Raw genomic sequence first — 15218 nt, forward strand, 5'->3', positions numbered from 1 at the left:
ATGACGACTCTTCTTCTTCCTCTTCGCTGCTGCGCCTCTCGTGCTTTGTCGTCATCATCATCATCCTCTCGAGCGCTGCTGCGCTCGATTAATGCAGCAGGCAATGGCTCTAGCTTTGTGATCCCCCGTGCCCGTGCCCGTGCTGCGCTGTGCGGCGGCCGGCAGCGGCGGAGCTATATGGTTCTGCGCACCGTGCTGAACCCGAGGTCGGTTAGTACTTTTTTCTTTATTTCTATTGTTTATATTTTTTAGAGCTTTTGTTTGTTGAATTGTACTTTTTATGGTTTGGTCACTGTGATGAGTTATTATTTTAGTTGTTCGATCAGACGTAACCATATTTATGGAACGGATGAAGTATACATGAGCCTCGTTTTGAGTGACTAATAAATTATACCATAAATTGTTGTATCTGCGCTCCTGTTAAACCAATTGCAAGCCCTCTCTATATATAAAAAAAAAAAGTGGGAAACATAATCACTGACACCTCCCGCCCCCTCAACAGCCCGATCTCCAACCCCCCACCGACCTCCCCTCCCCTCCAAAAACAATAATCCTCCTCACGACGCCCAAATCTGCCACCCACATCACTCCCGATGCCCTCCAACCCTGGACCAACGACGGCACCGTCTCCCTCCTCGCCGCCGCCGTCGAGTCCCTCCCCGGCGCCCCCGCCGGCACCCGCGCCGACACCGGCCACAGCTGGCTCATCACCGACCACGACCTCTCCATCAAGCTCCCGCCCGTCAAGGAGCTCACGCGCTCACTAACATTCATCCTCCCCTCGCACTCGACAAAGCTCACCCTCCCGCTCGCAAACACGCTCTTCCACAACGGCGCCGCATCAACGCTCCTCCACCTCCCGCCCGCCGTAAAGGAGATCCCCGTCCAGATCGAGGCCGCAACAGGCCTCTCCCCCAACGACGCGCTCGAGTTTGCAGACGCACAGCAGGACATCAAGGAGGCGTGGGACGAGATGGGCGAGCTCATGAAGCTCATTGGACAGCGCGCCGGTGTCGTGCCAGTAAAGGAGCACGAGATCGGAACGGTGGAGATCACGCTGCCGGCGGGCTGCGTGGCGGACACACCGCTCAGGACCTCCCTCCCGCTGAGGGCGCTCACGCCGCCGCGCCGCATCGCCGCGGGGCTCGGAAACATCCTGAAGCAGCTTGACGGCGGCGACGGCGGCGCGGCCGTCGGCGCGAGTCGCGAGCTCGAGAAGGCCGTGACGGGGTATGTCGGCGCGCAGGAACCCAACGCGGGCGGGGTATCGGTGTTTGCGCGGCTGACCCCGCGGGACCCTGCCGAGGAGGGGGAGGGCGGGTGTGAGTTTTTGGCGCCGGGCGTGCGCGTGCATAGGGTATTGTCGGGCGGCGGGGGGTGGGGGTCGAAGGCGGGGCTGCTGTCGCTGGACCCGCAGGGCGAGGCGGACGTGGGCGGGTTTGCGGAGGGGTTTGAGAATAGCGTGTTTAATGCTGTGGGGCAGCCGGGGGCGGAGGGGGAGGGGAAGAAGAGGCCGACGGGGATTGTGACGGTTGGGGAGTGGGTTCAGTTTTTCGCGGCGGAGGTGCCGAAGGGCGGGGAGGAGGGTGGGAGGGGGGTGAGGCTGGGGAGTGTGCCGAAGGTGGAGGAGGTGATGGTGGGCGGGGAGGAGGGGAAGGTTGGCGGGGGAGGGTGTATGCGGAGGAGAGGGTGCTGGAGGGGGTGTTTGGGGGGTTGGCGGAGCAGGGGGTATGGGTGGGGGGGAAGATGCTGGATGTGCCTTTTGCGGAGGTGCAGGTCGGGGTTAAGGAGGAGTAGATGAGCCCAGGTGGGGGGGGGGGTAAATAAAAATGGTTCTGGTCTCCGCTTTCTTTTTTTTTTTAGACGTGGAGAGCTAGGTAGATGCGCTCCATAGTACTGGCTGTAAATAATACATCGTGTGCGCTAATGTACATTGCTTTAAACAAACATAATTGTACTTCCTAGTTCCTGAAGTCTCTTGGGTCGACTAGTATTTAGTTCCTTCGAAGAATCTGTAGAGTTGTGGATGGAGTTGACCTGACGTCCTCCAGCGCAGCTAGCCGTTATCCAAACACAACCAAGACGGATTAGCTAACCGAGTGATACCCCATGACGGAAATTCGCGAGTAACTACCGACCCAATATTTTATAATTCGTTTTTCGCAGTAGACGAGCAGAGGCTTGGCTCTATGCTACATAGCCATGTCAAGCACTATTCCCCTAGCTACATGTAGGTAGGCCTACCTAACTGTCTGGCTGTCGAGAAATCCTAGCCCTGGATGACGGAAGGGCCTGTAATGCCCTCATTCATTTCCCCATAAGACTCTAGCTCTTTGTTATGTGGGATTCGAGTGCGTGACATTGTAGTAGCGGGTCGGTGATGGGTCCGAGGCGGGTGCCTGGGCGTGGTGTGCGGGGTTAGGTTTCTGGTTTGTAGTTTGTGATGTCGTTGGATACTGCGGTTCTGTGGTACTGGGGTTCTGCAGTTCTGCGGGGACTGTGGCTGTTGTTAATTGTAAGAGGTTAAGCTGATGGTCTAGCCGGGCGGTGGTTAATTGTTGGTGGCTAGCTATACGTGCCCTAACCCTGTATATAGCTGGTCTTACCGTTTGAACATCGTGAGCAGGGGCTGGCGTGAGGTCGAGGCATCCTTTGGGGGGTGTTGAGGGCTGTAGTATGTATAGGGTGTTGAAATATCGGGTCTGGTATATATATGCATGTGAGGGTTGTAGATGCTGGTGTGGGCTGTGGCTTTGGCCTGGGGCCGGGTTGGTGGTGGGTTTTTGTATCATTGACATCTGGCTTTCATCCTCTCTGTCTGTCTAGCTACTTGTAGCTAGCATGGAATTAACAGATCTTGTGGAATTCTCGTGCCGGTGGAGACAGACGTCCAAGATGAATATAAGCGTGTGTTATTTTCAAAGCCTAGGAGCCTAGCTATGTAGCTATGCATATACAGTTAAACATGTACGCCTGGTCAGATTATGGCACCGTGGTTTAAACTTAGCTAATTCTACGTTATGACAATGTGGTATACAGGCAATTCTTGACACCTCCTCAAACATGTACATATGTTACTATCTCTGCTGCGGGGCATGTATCACATGTGCAATCCGTATAATCTTAAGCCACGGCATTCTCAGCGATGTGGGGTGTGGGGTTGTGTGGGTTGTGGGCTAGGGTTCCCGGCTCATGTACGTATTGGTGGGATTAGGATCACTGACATCCTTTTGTCCTGCTGTTTCGACGAGCGGCTACATGCCTGGCTGCACATGTGGGGGTTGTGTAGGAATATCTATGTCTCAACTATAGTTAGTGCATGGGTAATTATAAGTGCGAGAGAAGGCTATCACGATATGGGCGTGTTTAACGGCCTATATATACATGGCGACCCTAGCACTAACCGAATTACCTCGAAAATTGAAAGCACTTCCCTCTCGTCTTGTTACATTTGGAAATATTTGTGGAGAATACGAATTTTGTACTGATATTGGGCTCGGATCGGTGGTAGTGTAGTACTGTGTCTGTTGTTTCGAAATTTCTGTCAAAAGTGCATGGCATTAATGTTATGAAATTTAAAGGAGATCCGGCAATGGCATCGAACAGTCGTGTCAAGACCTATGAGATATGGTCTATATAATAGTCCCTATAATCTTAAAACCACGGGTATGGTATAGGAGGGGGAGGGGTTAGCTGGGTTCCTGAGAGTTCTTATGGTGAAATTGTGATCATTGATATCCCTAATCTAACCCCCGGCTCGTAGCTGCCTAGCCTATGGCATATAACTACGACCAGATAAACCCTGAGATTTCCGCCTCACGTGGTAATCACTAGGCATAATAGGAAATGTTGGTTGATCTACCACCACAAGGCAGAAGTGTATGTAGAGCCTTAGCCCTCCTAGAGGCATATCTTCTTCAATTGCCCTGCTTTGCCTTGTCCTCTTGGTGATCGTTTGATTTATGAACACTGGGTCCATATTGGCCCGGGGTTGCTATGTATTCTCATATCGTCTACCTGTCACCGTTAGAATTATACTTGTCTTTTTTACGAGCGTGTGTTTCGGGCTGCATTTGGCCTCCATGTCATTAATTCTCTCAATTGAAGACGCTATTTTGCCTGGCGAGGAAGGAAAAAAGCGTGCTTGTAGTATATAGGCTCTAAATTAGTCATTGCACGAGGAATGGCCATGCAGATATATAGTAGCGCTTTGTCTCTACCCCAGCTCGATGAGTAGAAAATTGCTTAATTATGGGGACTATTATCCCCCCGATAGTACATACGCCTGTTCTCCTAACTCATCACCGCCTTACACATTATATATTTACATTGTGTACTTTTACCACAGCTGCATGTATCTTTATAATCAGCAAGCTTAAGCTTAATCACACGATATCCTACACACTTCTAATGGGTCCTTTACACATGAGTTCTATTGTGTAATGTACACAGTTGTAGATATAAAATACACCGCAGCGCCGGTGCATGCACCATTTCGCTATTCATACAAAAAGTACTGCGGGCAAGAAAGCATGATGGGGGGCATAAATATCTAAATAGTATAATCCTCCTCCTTGTGGTCATGAAGTATTATGGCTAGTTGATTTTCTTGGAATCAGGCCGTGGGTGGAGCTAGAGTATAAAACAGATCAGCAGAATTAACAGCAAAATAAATGTAATAAATTCCACCTAGCCGCAACCAATTGCAGCCCTCTGAGTCAGCTCAGCCAGAGCAGCAAAAGGAGAGGCATCCCGCTCTGCCCCAACTCAGTCACTGTTTCCACCAAGTCTTGGGGGTTGGGTGGCGGTTGCGTGTATATATTACAATATTTGTAGTCAACACCATCAAAGAAAGAAAAATACCAAATAGATCTGGCCGGGAGCTAGCGGGACTGGTATAGTATCAGCAATGTTATTAACATGCATAGGCACCTAGCTAGCTACTCCACGCATTAATTCACTTAGCTGCGGGAAGCAGTGGAGTGCTTCTCGTTGTAAGTATTAAAGCCCCCATTTCAAAGTATCTGACAGGCGGGTTGGGGGGGTGGGGGGAGGTAACCGCTGGGGATATTTCTGATTCCTGGCGGGATACCCTGCACCAGTTACGTAGTTACTGAACTATCACTCGCTCGTCCCGTCGCTACATGCCGTTATTGAGATTCTGTGGGTGGCGTGTTGGTTGATGAAGAGTGATTTAGTTTTGGACTAGTAGGTGAGATCGAGATGGACCATGGTGGTGGTGGTGGTGGGGGAGGAGATAGGCATGGACCATCGGCCGTTCGGTGCGTGCTATCATCAAAGTTTCTGTAAATGCCGTGTTGCTTGATGAGGCCGAGGAGAGCTTTGGTTTGCGCTAGTAATGTAGGTGAGATGGCCATATGGGCGGTCGTGTTGATAGAGTTAGGCATGCATGGATTATCACTCGTTCGTAGTTAATTAGCTGTGTGATCTATTTCACATCGACTCAGTTCCGTTTCTGGCTGCCGGCCTCCTTCTGGTGGTTGTGAGTCGGGGGATCAGATCAGAGGGTATGATACGATATCCACGATAGCTAGCTCTGTATATGTGCATCTATGTAGCTGTGTATTGTGTTTATGTGTATGTATTGTATTTATGCCAAGGACCCTGGTTGCGAGGGTGTGCCTATAGCTAGCTACATGTAGCTACAACTCTATCGAACCGAGCAAGATCTTAAGTGGCATTGAAGCTCTTTATCCACCGCTACATACATGTAACAAACCATACCGTAAAGCTACCGTTGGATCTGCCGGGTGCTGTTCTAGAAGAACTGGACGATTTACGGGGAAGTGGACTTGCTACTTACCTAGTACTTACGGTTGTTTCTAGCTAGAATCACAATGAGATGCTACCTCATAAGGTGGAATTGAACTTAGCGGCGTCAGAACATGCGGTACAAGGCCGCCTCAGCTATTACATCATGCTCAGTAACTACATGCACACAGCGGTTCCCCACACAGTTTTGCAGTTATGGTTTCCTGATGGCACTGTTTGTCTACATGCGCACTAGCTAGTAAGTAGGCCAGCTCGCCAGCCAGCGGCATCGTAGAGCTCTCTCTCTCTCTACTCTCAGCCAGCCAGTAAGCTCACTACCCTCCCCCATCCACGGTTCCTTCACCTCCTCTTCCTCCTCCTCCTACTCATCATTAATTCCATCTACCACCCTATATCAGCTACCACTACCACCTATCTATTCTCATGGTAGCTCACACAAACACCTTCTTCCTCGGCAGCGACGACCCATACATCTCCGACCACGAGGCCGAGGATGAGGCACTAGAGTGCCTAGTGCCACGAGACGATCATGAAGACGAAGATGAATACAAAGCTCTACCGCCCGCTGCCAGACTGTTGCTGCTGGAGTTGGCGGTGCTGAGGGCGCTGCCGGCGATGGAGCTGGCGCTGGAGGCGTATCGGAGGGCGTGGTGGTGGATAAGGGTGCATTGTCGGAGGTGGAGAGCTTAGATGGTGAGTTTGGATTGTGGTTGATAGTGACGTATTTGACGGTATGTAAGCGCAGTTGAATTGACAGTTCTGCGCTAGGTATGAACGGACAGACAGACAGACAGACAGACAGAGCAATTGCCTCGGCCCTCTCACTCTCACTGCTCTTTATCGGTTGCGTATGGTAGAGGCACAATGGGCGGCGGATATATACAAGAGCCGGAATGTCTTTCTTTTGTTTCTTTCTTTTGCAATGTTCATGATCAGCGAGAGAGTTAACCGGAAGCAATTCTCTTGGCAAGGGCCAATGTACGCGCCAAGACTGTTAATGTTTAATAGCATAATAAGACCCAATGCAAATTATTAGTATTTCCCCAAAGCGGAAATAAATGCCACCCGCAACAGGCTCTATTAGCGGATGATCGCTGTCTGTCTGTCTGTCTGTCATGCACGCAAGCATCCAGACTGTTTCAGAACGAGTGAGTTCCCTGTACCGCCCCGGTCTGTCCTGTGTGTGATGGGCCTGTCATGGATTTACGAATGCGATTGTCCTGACTGACGGGGGTAATATAACAATAGCGGTGATGATAATAACACCTACATCTGGCTACAAGTGCAGATCCCCCCTAATTTGTGTGTCCTTCCGAAAGAAGAGACAGGGACAGAGAGAGAGCTCTACACAAGAAGAAGAAGAAGCCACTCCCGCACTTTGTACAACTGTCACCAACCCTCACAATGACGGACTCCAAACAAAACTGGAGCCCCATCGAGGGCCTCCTCTCACACAAATACAGGCGAACAATCTACCTCGCTGCCCTGGCCCTCACAATCATCACGCTGCTGACCTTCTACTCGGCGCCTATCTCCTCACGGCGGACCACCACAACCACCACCACAACGACAAAAACCGCCACTTCCTCTGGACACAAGGGCGAATGGGACTGGGACTGGAGGCGGGATGCGGGGAACCTCCTCATGACGGATGAGCAGTGCGGTGCTGCATTCCCAGGCCTGTTTGTCGAGATTGAGCGGGCGATGGATACACGGAAGGAGAACAAGATCACGTTCGAGGAGCTCGATGCTATCAAGCCCCAGTATGGCTATGGACGGGCAATGATCTATGACCAGCAGGTGAGTCTCCCCCACCTCAATGCCATATCCATATCCATCTCTAACGTTTCCCCCAGCTCTACATAATCTCCATCGACAGCACCGTCTACTCCCGCACCATGGCCACCCTCCACGCCATCCACCGCGCAATCCTCACCTCCCCCGAGCCCCTCCCAAACATCGAATTCACCTTCATCGTCAACGACAAGATCGACCCAACCACCACCTGGGCGCTCACCCGCCGCGCCGCCGACACCGACATCTGGCTCATGCCCGACTTTGGCTACTACAGCTGGCCCGAGACCAAAGTCGGCACCTACGCCGAAGTCCAGCAAAAGATCCTCGCCGCAGAACACACCTCCCCCTGGTCCTCGAAAAGGGCGAAACTCGTCTGGCGCGGCGCACCAATGACGGCCCACAACATCCGACAGCACCTGGTCGACGTCACGGCGGGGAAGTCCTGGGCGGACGTGAAGTACCTCGACTGGAACGACAAGCCCGCGCTGCAGCGCGACCTCCTTGCTATGCCTGACCACTGCGGATACAAGTTTGTTGCGCATACAGAGGGTGCGTCGTATTCCGGGCGGCTCAAGTACCTGCAGAACTGCCGGAGCGTGGTGGTTGCGCACCGGCTGCAGTGGATCCAGCACCACCACCCGCTGCTTGTCTCGGAGGGGCCCGAGCAGAACTTTGTCGAGGTGGACGACGAGTTTGTGGGGCTGGAGGCGGCGATGGAGGAGTTGTTGGCGGACGATGCGCGCGCGGAGAGGATTGCGGGGAATGCGGTGAGGGTGTTTAGGGAGCGGTATTTGACGGGGGCGGCGGAGGTGTGTTATTGGAGGCGGCTGGTGAGGGGTTGGAGGGACGTGAGCTTTGAGCCGAGCTTTTATGATGAGAAGGGTGAGTGGAGGGGGGTGCCGGCGGAGAGTTACTTTTTGATGGGGAAAGTGGAGTGGGAGCCGTATTAGATGTAGATGTGGCGTGGGAGGGAAGGGGGGAAGGGGGGAAGGGGGGAAGGGGGGAAGGGGCGGGGCGGGGCGTTGGGTTTTGCGTTGTTTGGTTGTTTAGCTGGTTTGGAAATGGATTCCTTTTTTTGTGTGTGTGTTTTGAGCTGTGGAGACTGTGATGTGATGTGATGTGATTTTTTTGTGAGTGGTGGTGTGGCGGTAGTGGTTGTGGAAACCATGGTATGGTGGTTGTGAACAGCGCCGAGTGATACCGTGTGATACCATAACACCACACCCCCACCCCCGTCTACTGGTTTCGTTAAGAAGTAATAGAACAGATTTATATCCTCAAGATAGCAAATCACCCACGATATTCAGCTACTGAATTCTCCACTTGAAATTACCAGACAAGAGCCCAATCCAGTCGAGAGCCACGGGCATATATATCGGGGCGTTGATATGTTGCTCTGTCCCATTCGCCGGCGCTACCCATTCACCGGACATTTTACTATAACGTGTGCACATAAGAAAACAAGAACAGTGACAGCGGTTAACAAAATGTCTATTTGGCAAAGTGTCAGCACCGGCATATGCTCACGTAGTCTTCTCCTTCTGTGAGATTAAAAGTGAGGATATGTTTGGGGTGGGTCCTTTGCCGGTAGAGGGTATAACGAAAACGTTTCTACTTAAGCTCCGGTGGTACTTTATCCTTACGTTTTTCCTTAAACAGTCCCATGCAAGCCTCATGGCTTTTTAGGCCAGAAGAAGGATAGCGAGTCACGGCAATGGCAGTTGCAGATTCTATATTCATTATTCATAATCAAGGAGACCCACACAAGCCGCCCCCTCCCCCCCCCCCCCCCCTCTGATGTCCATCCTTCCTTCTGATACCAATCACCATTTTTTTGATGCTAGTCAGATAGCTGATCCTGTCAGGCATAGATCCTTTATTACGCCATGTGCCTTAGGCTGTTTCACCGTGTGAGCGTTCACTTCATCGGGTCTAGTAGTATCGGTTCCGCAATTACATAAAAGTCCGACGAATGGGATGCCTATCGAGCGGACATCCGGAATATCCAAAGTGTCCATCAGATCGGATACCCAATCGATGGATGTCCGGTGAATGGGTAGCATCTGCGAATGGGGGCAGAACACTTCCCGTGAGCTATGGATAGACCAAATTTTGGTGTTCTATCGAATAGAACCCGCGCCGCGGGGGGTGGGGGGGGGGGGTCTATATGGTTCATAAACTCTATCCATTTTCTATCCGTTGCAATAGGGAGGACACCTTGCTAGCGCGAGAAATAGTCCTAAAAAATGATTTCGCGATACCCAATTTGTATATTTAGGCACCGATTAGATTTTAGGAATCTATATTAATCACCGTATGCTTACGGGAACCTGGTCTATTCGATAGCCATCATCTATTGCAATAGAATACGTCCAGTAGCTTACGGGAAGGCGTCCGTTGTTGTGGTGTTGTAGAGCCTGATCACTGGTCATTGACGTAAATAATCTATGGATATATATATTAATCAATCAATTGATCATTGGTGGCCGGGCCGGGAGTGCGGGAGTGCGGGCGTGCGGGCGTGCGGACGGGTGTTCGTGGGTGCCGGATAGGAAATATATTTCCCGTAACTGCATCCGACTTCAATTGAAGGGGGGTGATAAAGTCAGTACTACGTTCGAGTTTTTTTTTTTTTTTGTATACTACTGAGGGCTGCGCTGGCCAATGTGAGTACCGAAACCTGGTCGAAATTGCACTATACTATAAGCAGAGTAGTACGTTAGCCATAATTAATTAATGAATTAAACAAAAAAAAAAAAAAAAAAAAAAAACCGTTAGCCATAACTCACATGCATAATCAACTTCTGAAATGGCGTGAAGATATTGCTGGCTTGTACCACTAAATTAGGCTTTAAACGGTGTGGTGGAATAGTTGATATTGGACGATTCTGTTCTTGCGGAGATGGTGGGTTCGACAATGGTTGTATTTCGACCTTGGTAGGCTCTGGATAGTTCGCCCGGTCGTTCTGTGTATATAGCTAGTGGATATGAAAAGCCCTGCATTCTGATTTCAGACTGTACTGACCTCCGCCCAGAAGGGTGTTGAATTGGGTTCTTATACCTACTGGCAGTAATACGGGGGAGGGCGTTGGTATGAGACATGTAATGCGTCAGGAGGACATGTAGGTATAGGTATACGTTGTGAACATATACAAACCACCTAAGAAGGCGAAAACCCTAATTAATTTGTACTCCCGAAATAACATTTGGGCCATAGCATAGGCACCATCACTTCGGGGGAATCCATATCTGATATCAATTCTTTTTCTCTATCCACTTGGCGTTGTGGGGAAATAAATGTTTGAAGTTGCACGCCCACACGCAAATCTTGGTTGCAACGTGAATGTTCGCTTACTTGTGGTGATATCTGTCGCAACTCAGCACATACTACGGAGCGAGTGATATCTCATGACCAACTATCTACACAGCCTCCGTCGTGTCACGTCGTCACGTCTTGTTTATTTACACACCTCCCTCCAGCTCCAGACCCGGGTTCTCGGTCACTCGCTTAGGGCTGGCTAGGCCGGATGTCAGACGGGCATTTCGCTTATGTATTAGCCACGGCTGTCAGCTGCTTTTCCTCTGCCTACTCTACCACATGTGCCTGTCAGCGGATTCACGTCGGTGGTCCTGAGGTCGCTTGGGTGGGCGATCTTATCAGATTGTTTCCTTAGATCGTGGACGAAGTGTCATGCATGGCCAGCCAGCCAATGCGCGGCCCTTCTGAGCATATATAAACAAGTAAACAAGCTCACCACCCTCATCAGCTTGGCGAGTGACACCCCATGACCTCACTCCGGGTACATACGGTGCGCACGCCAGAAACTTTTATATTTAGAGTATTTAGACATGTTCGAAAAGCCTCATCCATCACCGTCGCCCTCGCCCTCGCCCTCGAGTCGCCCATACATATTGTGATATCCAACACATGTACAACCCACATGGTACGTACAAACCAGTGCAACCAACCATAAAACCCGCACCTGACGTCAACAGCGGCGATCATATTGATGATCAGTCCCTGCGTAAAGTCGAGAGAGTCTCTCTCTCTCTCTCTCTCCCCCTTTCCCAAAGCTTTAATATGCATATACGCTACAATACATACGTAAGACCAAAAAGTTAAAACCTGGAAAAAACTGACAGGTAAGACGTCTGATTTGCCCGCGGACGCTTAATTTTTTCTTTTCAGGTTTCTTTTTGGGACGGGGACGGCGCGGCGCGCGCGCGGCGGTAGGTAGGTAGGTAGGTAGGTACGGGAATAGGTAGAGCATGTATGCAGATCCTTCCTTCTCCACGAGGGCGACAGATCGAGGTTCCAATTTCCAGGTTTTTGAGGAGCGGCTTCACATTCACGTCCACATTCATTCACGTCAACCAGAATGTGATTGAGCAAGTGACGGCTTAACTATATCCTCCCATTTCTGTTTTTTTTTTTTTTGCAAACAAAAAAAACTAAACTACCTAGAGTAGATGGCTGGAGTAGATAGATATTTAGATACATAGTGTACGTACTCGAAACTCAGAAATAAAAATACAATTTTTTTTGACCACCCCCCCCAAATTTCACCCGTTCACTAAACTAAACTAAAACTAAACTATAGACTTAACTTCACTACGGGCCTCCCCCGCGCGCCTTAAGCTTAAATCATCACCTATCTCCATCGCCGCCGCCGCCGCCGCCGCCCACGCCATATCACATCATCTAAATAAAAGCCATCCATCCATCATGCACAGTAAACAAAAAACAAAAATAAAAAACAAAAACAAAAAAACGAATGCCATGCTAACAAAACAAAAACAAGCTTTCCAAATTATTCATAAACAATTGCAATATTGCAATTGCAAGAAAAAAGGCCATACCCCCAATGCTCCGATGATAATAAAACCACATATAACAAAAAAACACATCACATGAAAATGAATGGATAGAAGAGGAAGAAAATATAGATATAGAAATGAAGAAAAAGAAGAACAAATACAATCACATCAATCGCCCCGTGTTGGTGGTGCTAGTGTGTGGTGGTGGTGTGTTAGTGCCAGTTAGTAGTTGTTAGTGTTGGTAGTAGTGTTACTAGTAGTTGTAGTAGTGGTGGTCGTAGTAGTGGTGTAGTAGTAGTAGTGTAGTAGTAGTGTAGTAGTAGGCAGCACCCCCCCCCCCATGATATCAGATCACATCCAACCCACACCTCCAGAAATCCAATCTAATCCAATCCAATCCACACCAAACCAAGCCAACCACCTGGGTATCACATCACATCTCATCTCATCCCTCTCGTCCCATTCCATCCAATTCCACCACCATGCCACCACCAAGCCACCATCCAGAACATCGGACGAGAGCAAGCAGTGCCAACCTCCAAAACGCGTAATGGCCGGAGACCAAGCAGCACAGCAAGTCAAATGGCACGGTGGTAGGAAAAGCAAGGCAAAAAAGAAAAGGAGAAAAAGAAAAAAAATAGGGAAATAGAAGACCACTACTATTTCCATCAATCCAGCCATCCGCAGCCCATTTTTTCTACCAGCCTAGCTTAGCCTACTTAGTTACTACTAGAACAAACACTATAATGGTGATAAAAAAATATAAAAAAAAAAAGGTAGACCTATAGAGCGAATATTGGGGGGGGTCGGGGTTTGGGTATCATAAGCGACAGCAAGAAGAAGAACACACAAAAGAGTTCAAAAAAAAAAATAACAGAGAAGAATCACCAGCGCCCGTTAATATCCCAACGCAAGCAAAACCAGCAGAGCATGAGCAAAAAAGAAGCAAGAAAGAAAGACTATATAATAAGAAAGGAAAAAAAGGGCTTAAAAACGAAAACTCCACTAAATCATCTCCCCCCTTCCCATACCATCACACACACTGATACCCAGCGCATCCGCGCCATCCTCCCATATCGTCTCGAGCTCCAAATCGCCCCTCTTCTCCCCACCACACACACTCCACCTCTTCCTCTTATCCGTCGCCGCCGCCCTCCTCCCGCCTCTCCTCCCAGCGCTCTCCTCCTCCACCACCACCACCGCCGCCGCCGCAGCCTTCTTCATCTCCGCCTCAGCCTCCAGTGCCTCCGCCTCAGCGTCCGGTGAGTCCGGTATCGTCTCGAGCGATGAGATAGAGGGTGACCGCGAGCGCACCGACGTCGGCGTCGACGATCCAGACGACGAGCTCGCTACGTACGGCTCATTGACCAGGTACGATGGTGGCGGCGGCGGGGGCGGCGAGTGTGAAAAGCCTGATCCAGAGTGGTAGGTGCTGCTGCGCGGCGACTGCGAGTATGCCCATTGGCGGGTGGGTGAGTTTGAGCGCGGCACACGCGTGCGCGGGGAGATGGGTGAGGGCGGGCAGTTTGTGAGTGTGAAGCGGGATGTGGCGGAGAGCTCTGCGAAGGAGCCAACGGGTGGGAGAGAGCTGGAGCGGAGGAGCGGGGGTGCGGCGTGATGGCGCGAGGTGGAGAAGGAGGGGGCAGGGTGCTGAATGGGTTCGCGGTGGGTGTGTTTGTGGACTTTGAGCGCATGTGTTTTGAAGGGAGGGAGCGCTTGGTAGTGCTGGTGGGTGATGGGAAGGTAGAGAGCTTGAAGAAGGGGGATTGGTGGGCGTGCGACGACGAGAGCGGCGCGAATGCTGTCATTGGGACTGCTGTTGGGGGTGGAGTTGAGGTAGAAGGTGTTGTAGGTATTGTAGTAGGTGTAGTAGGTATTGTAGATATTATTGTTGTTGCTGGTGAGGACGGACGCAGCACAGGTGAGGATGTCGAAGAGGTTGATGGTGAGGAGGTGGAAGAGGAAGAGGAGTAGGAAGAGGGTGTGGGGGATCCCAGGTGTGATAAAGGTTGCGGTTGCTGTTGCTGTTGCTGTTGCACCTCCTCTGGTTGCGGTTCCAGGTGTGGCTGTTGTTGTGTGTCCAGCTGCTGCTGCTCCTGCTGCTCCTGGTGCTGCTGCTTCTCTTCGGCCGAGCAGCCACCAGGGAATGTAGAGTGCGGCATTGATGCGAACGCGGAGAGTTACAGAAACTCGACAGCCAAACTAAACTACGCACCTAGACGGGGGGCGGGAATGTGAAATGCGATGATCTCACAGCAGCTGAACTCGCAAACGAAGATAGGTAGGTAGGTAGATACACCAGGCAAGTAAGGTAGAATAGATTAGAGTATGATTTTTTTTTCTTTCCTTTCTTTTTTGCCTTTCCGACCCTTTTTTTCCCTTTTCCAGGAAGAGTGAGAGTGTGGGAGGGAAAAGAAAAAAATGTAGCCCTGGCCTGGCTGTGGGGCGTGTGTGTGTGTGTGTGTGTGTGTGTGGGAGGGTGTATGGATGTGTGTGTGTATGTGTGTGATTGACTCGTGAGAGGGAGGGGCGGAGTGACAGAGGTAGTATGTAGTGGGGATGTAGTTTCGCAGCTGTCCAGGGAATAAAACTACTTGTCTAGAAACCTCTCTCCTTTCCAGTCCTGTTGAAGGGGGGAGAGGGAGGGGGGGAGTGTAGAGTAGACTTGACGTTATGTGTGATGATGGCAGAAAGCAGCAGTGCAGTAGTGTGTGTGAGGAAGTGAGGATTGGATTGGACAGTTCAATCAGCAGGACAGCAGAGTGAATAGTGGACCTTTGTATGGCCGATAGGGTATGATTCTGATTTGG

General features: G+C 50.6%; 4 protein-coding genes across 4 annotated transcripts; 3 read left to right on the plus strand and 1 right to left on the minus strand.

Moving 5' to 3' along the window:
- On the plus strand, nt 1–1797 carry LAJ45_10046 (uncharacterized protein; the record flags this gene model as incomplete). The annotated part of the gene is made up of 3 exons (XM_046119577.1): nt 1–210; nt 503–1657; nt 1726–1797. 3 exons carry the CDS (start codon nt 1–3, stop codon nt 1795–1797), a joined length of 1437 nt encoding a protein of 478 aa, XP_045967208.1.
- Nucleotides 1798–6216: 4419 nt separating this feature from the next.
- LAJ45_10047 (uncharacterized protein) lies at nt 6217–6483 on the plus strand (the record flags this gene model as incomplete). Its single annotated transcript, XM_046119578.1, has 1 exon — nt 6217–6483. The coding sequence occupies one exon, from the start codon at nt 6217–6219 to the stop codon at nt 6481–6483; it is 267 nt and encodes an 88-aa protein (XP_045967209.1).
- Nucleotides 6484–7197: 714 nt separating this feature from the next.
- On the plus strand, nt 7198–8540 carry LAJ45_10048 (uncharacterized protein; the record flags this gene model as incomplete). The annotated part of the gene is made up of 2 exons (XM_046119579.1): nt 7198–7593; nt 7650–8540. The coding sequence occupies 2 exons, from the start codon at nt 7198–7200 to the stop codon at nt 8538–8540; spliced, it is 1287 nt and encodes a 428-aa protein (XP_045967210.1).
- Nucleotides 8541–13118: 4578 nt separating this feature from the next.
- On the minus strand, nt 13119–14570 carry LAJ45_10049 (uncharacterized protein; the record flags this gene model as incomplete). The annotated part of the gene is made up of 3 exons (XM_046119580.1): nt 13119–13123; nt 13440–14474; nt 14549–14570. 3 exons carry the CDS (start codon nt 14568–14570, stop codon nt 13119–13121), a joined length of 1062 nt encoding a protein of 353 aa, XP_045967211.1.
- Nucleotides 14571–15218: the final 648 nt, after the last annotated feature.

The sequence above is a fragment of the Morchella importuna genome (genome assembly GCF_003444635.1).
Source record: "Morchella importuna strain M04M26 chromosome Unknown Morimp01GS041, whole genome shotgun sequence".
NCBI lineage: Eukaryota > Fungi > Ascomycota > Pezizomycetes > Pezizales > Morchellaceae > Morchella > Morchella importuna.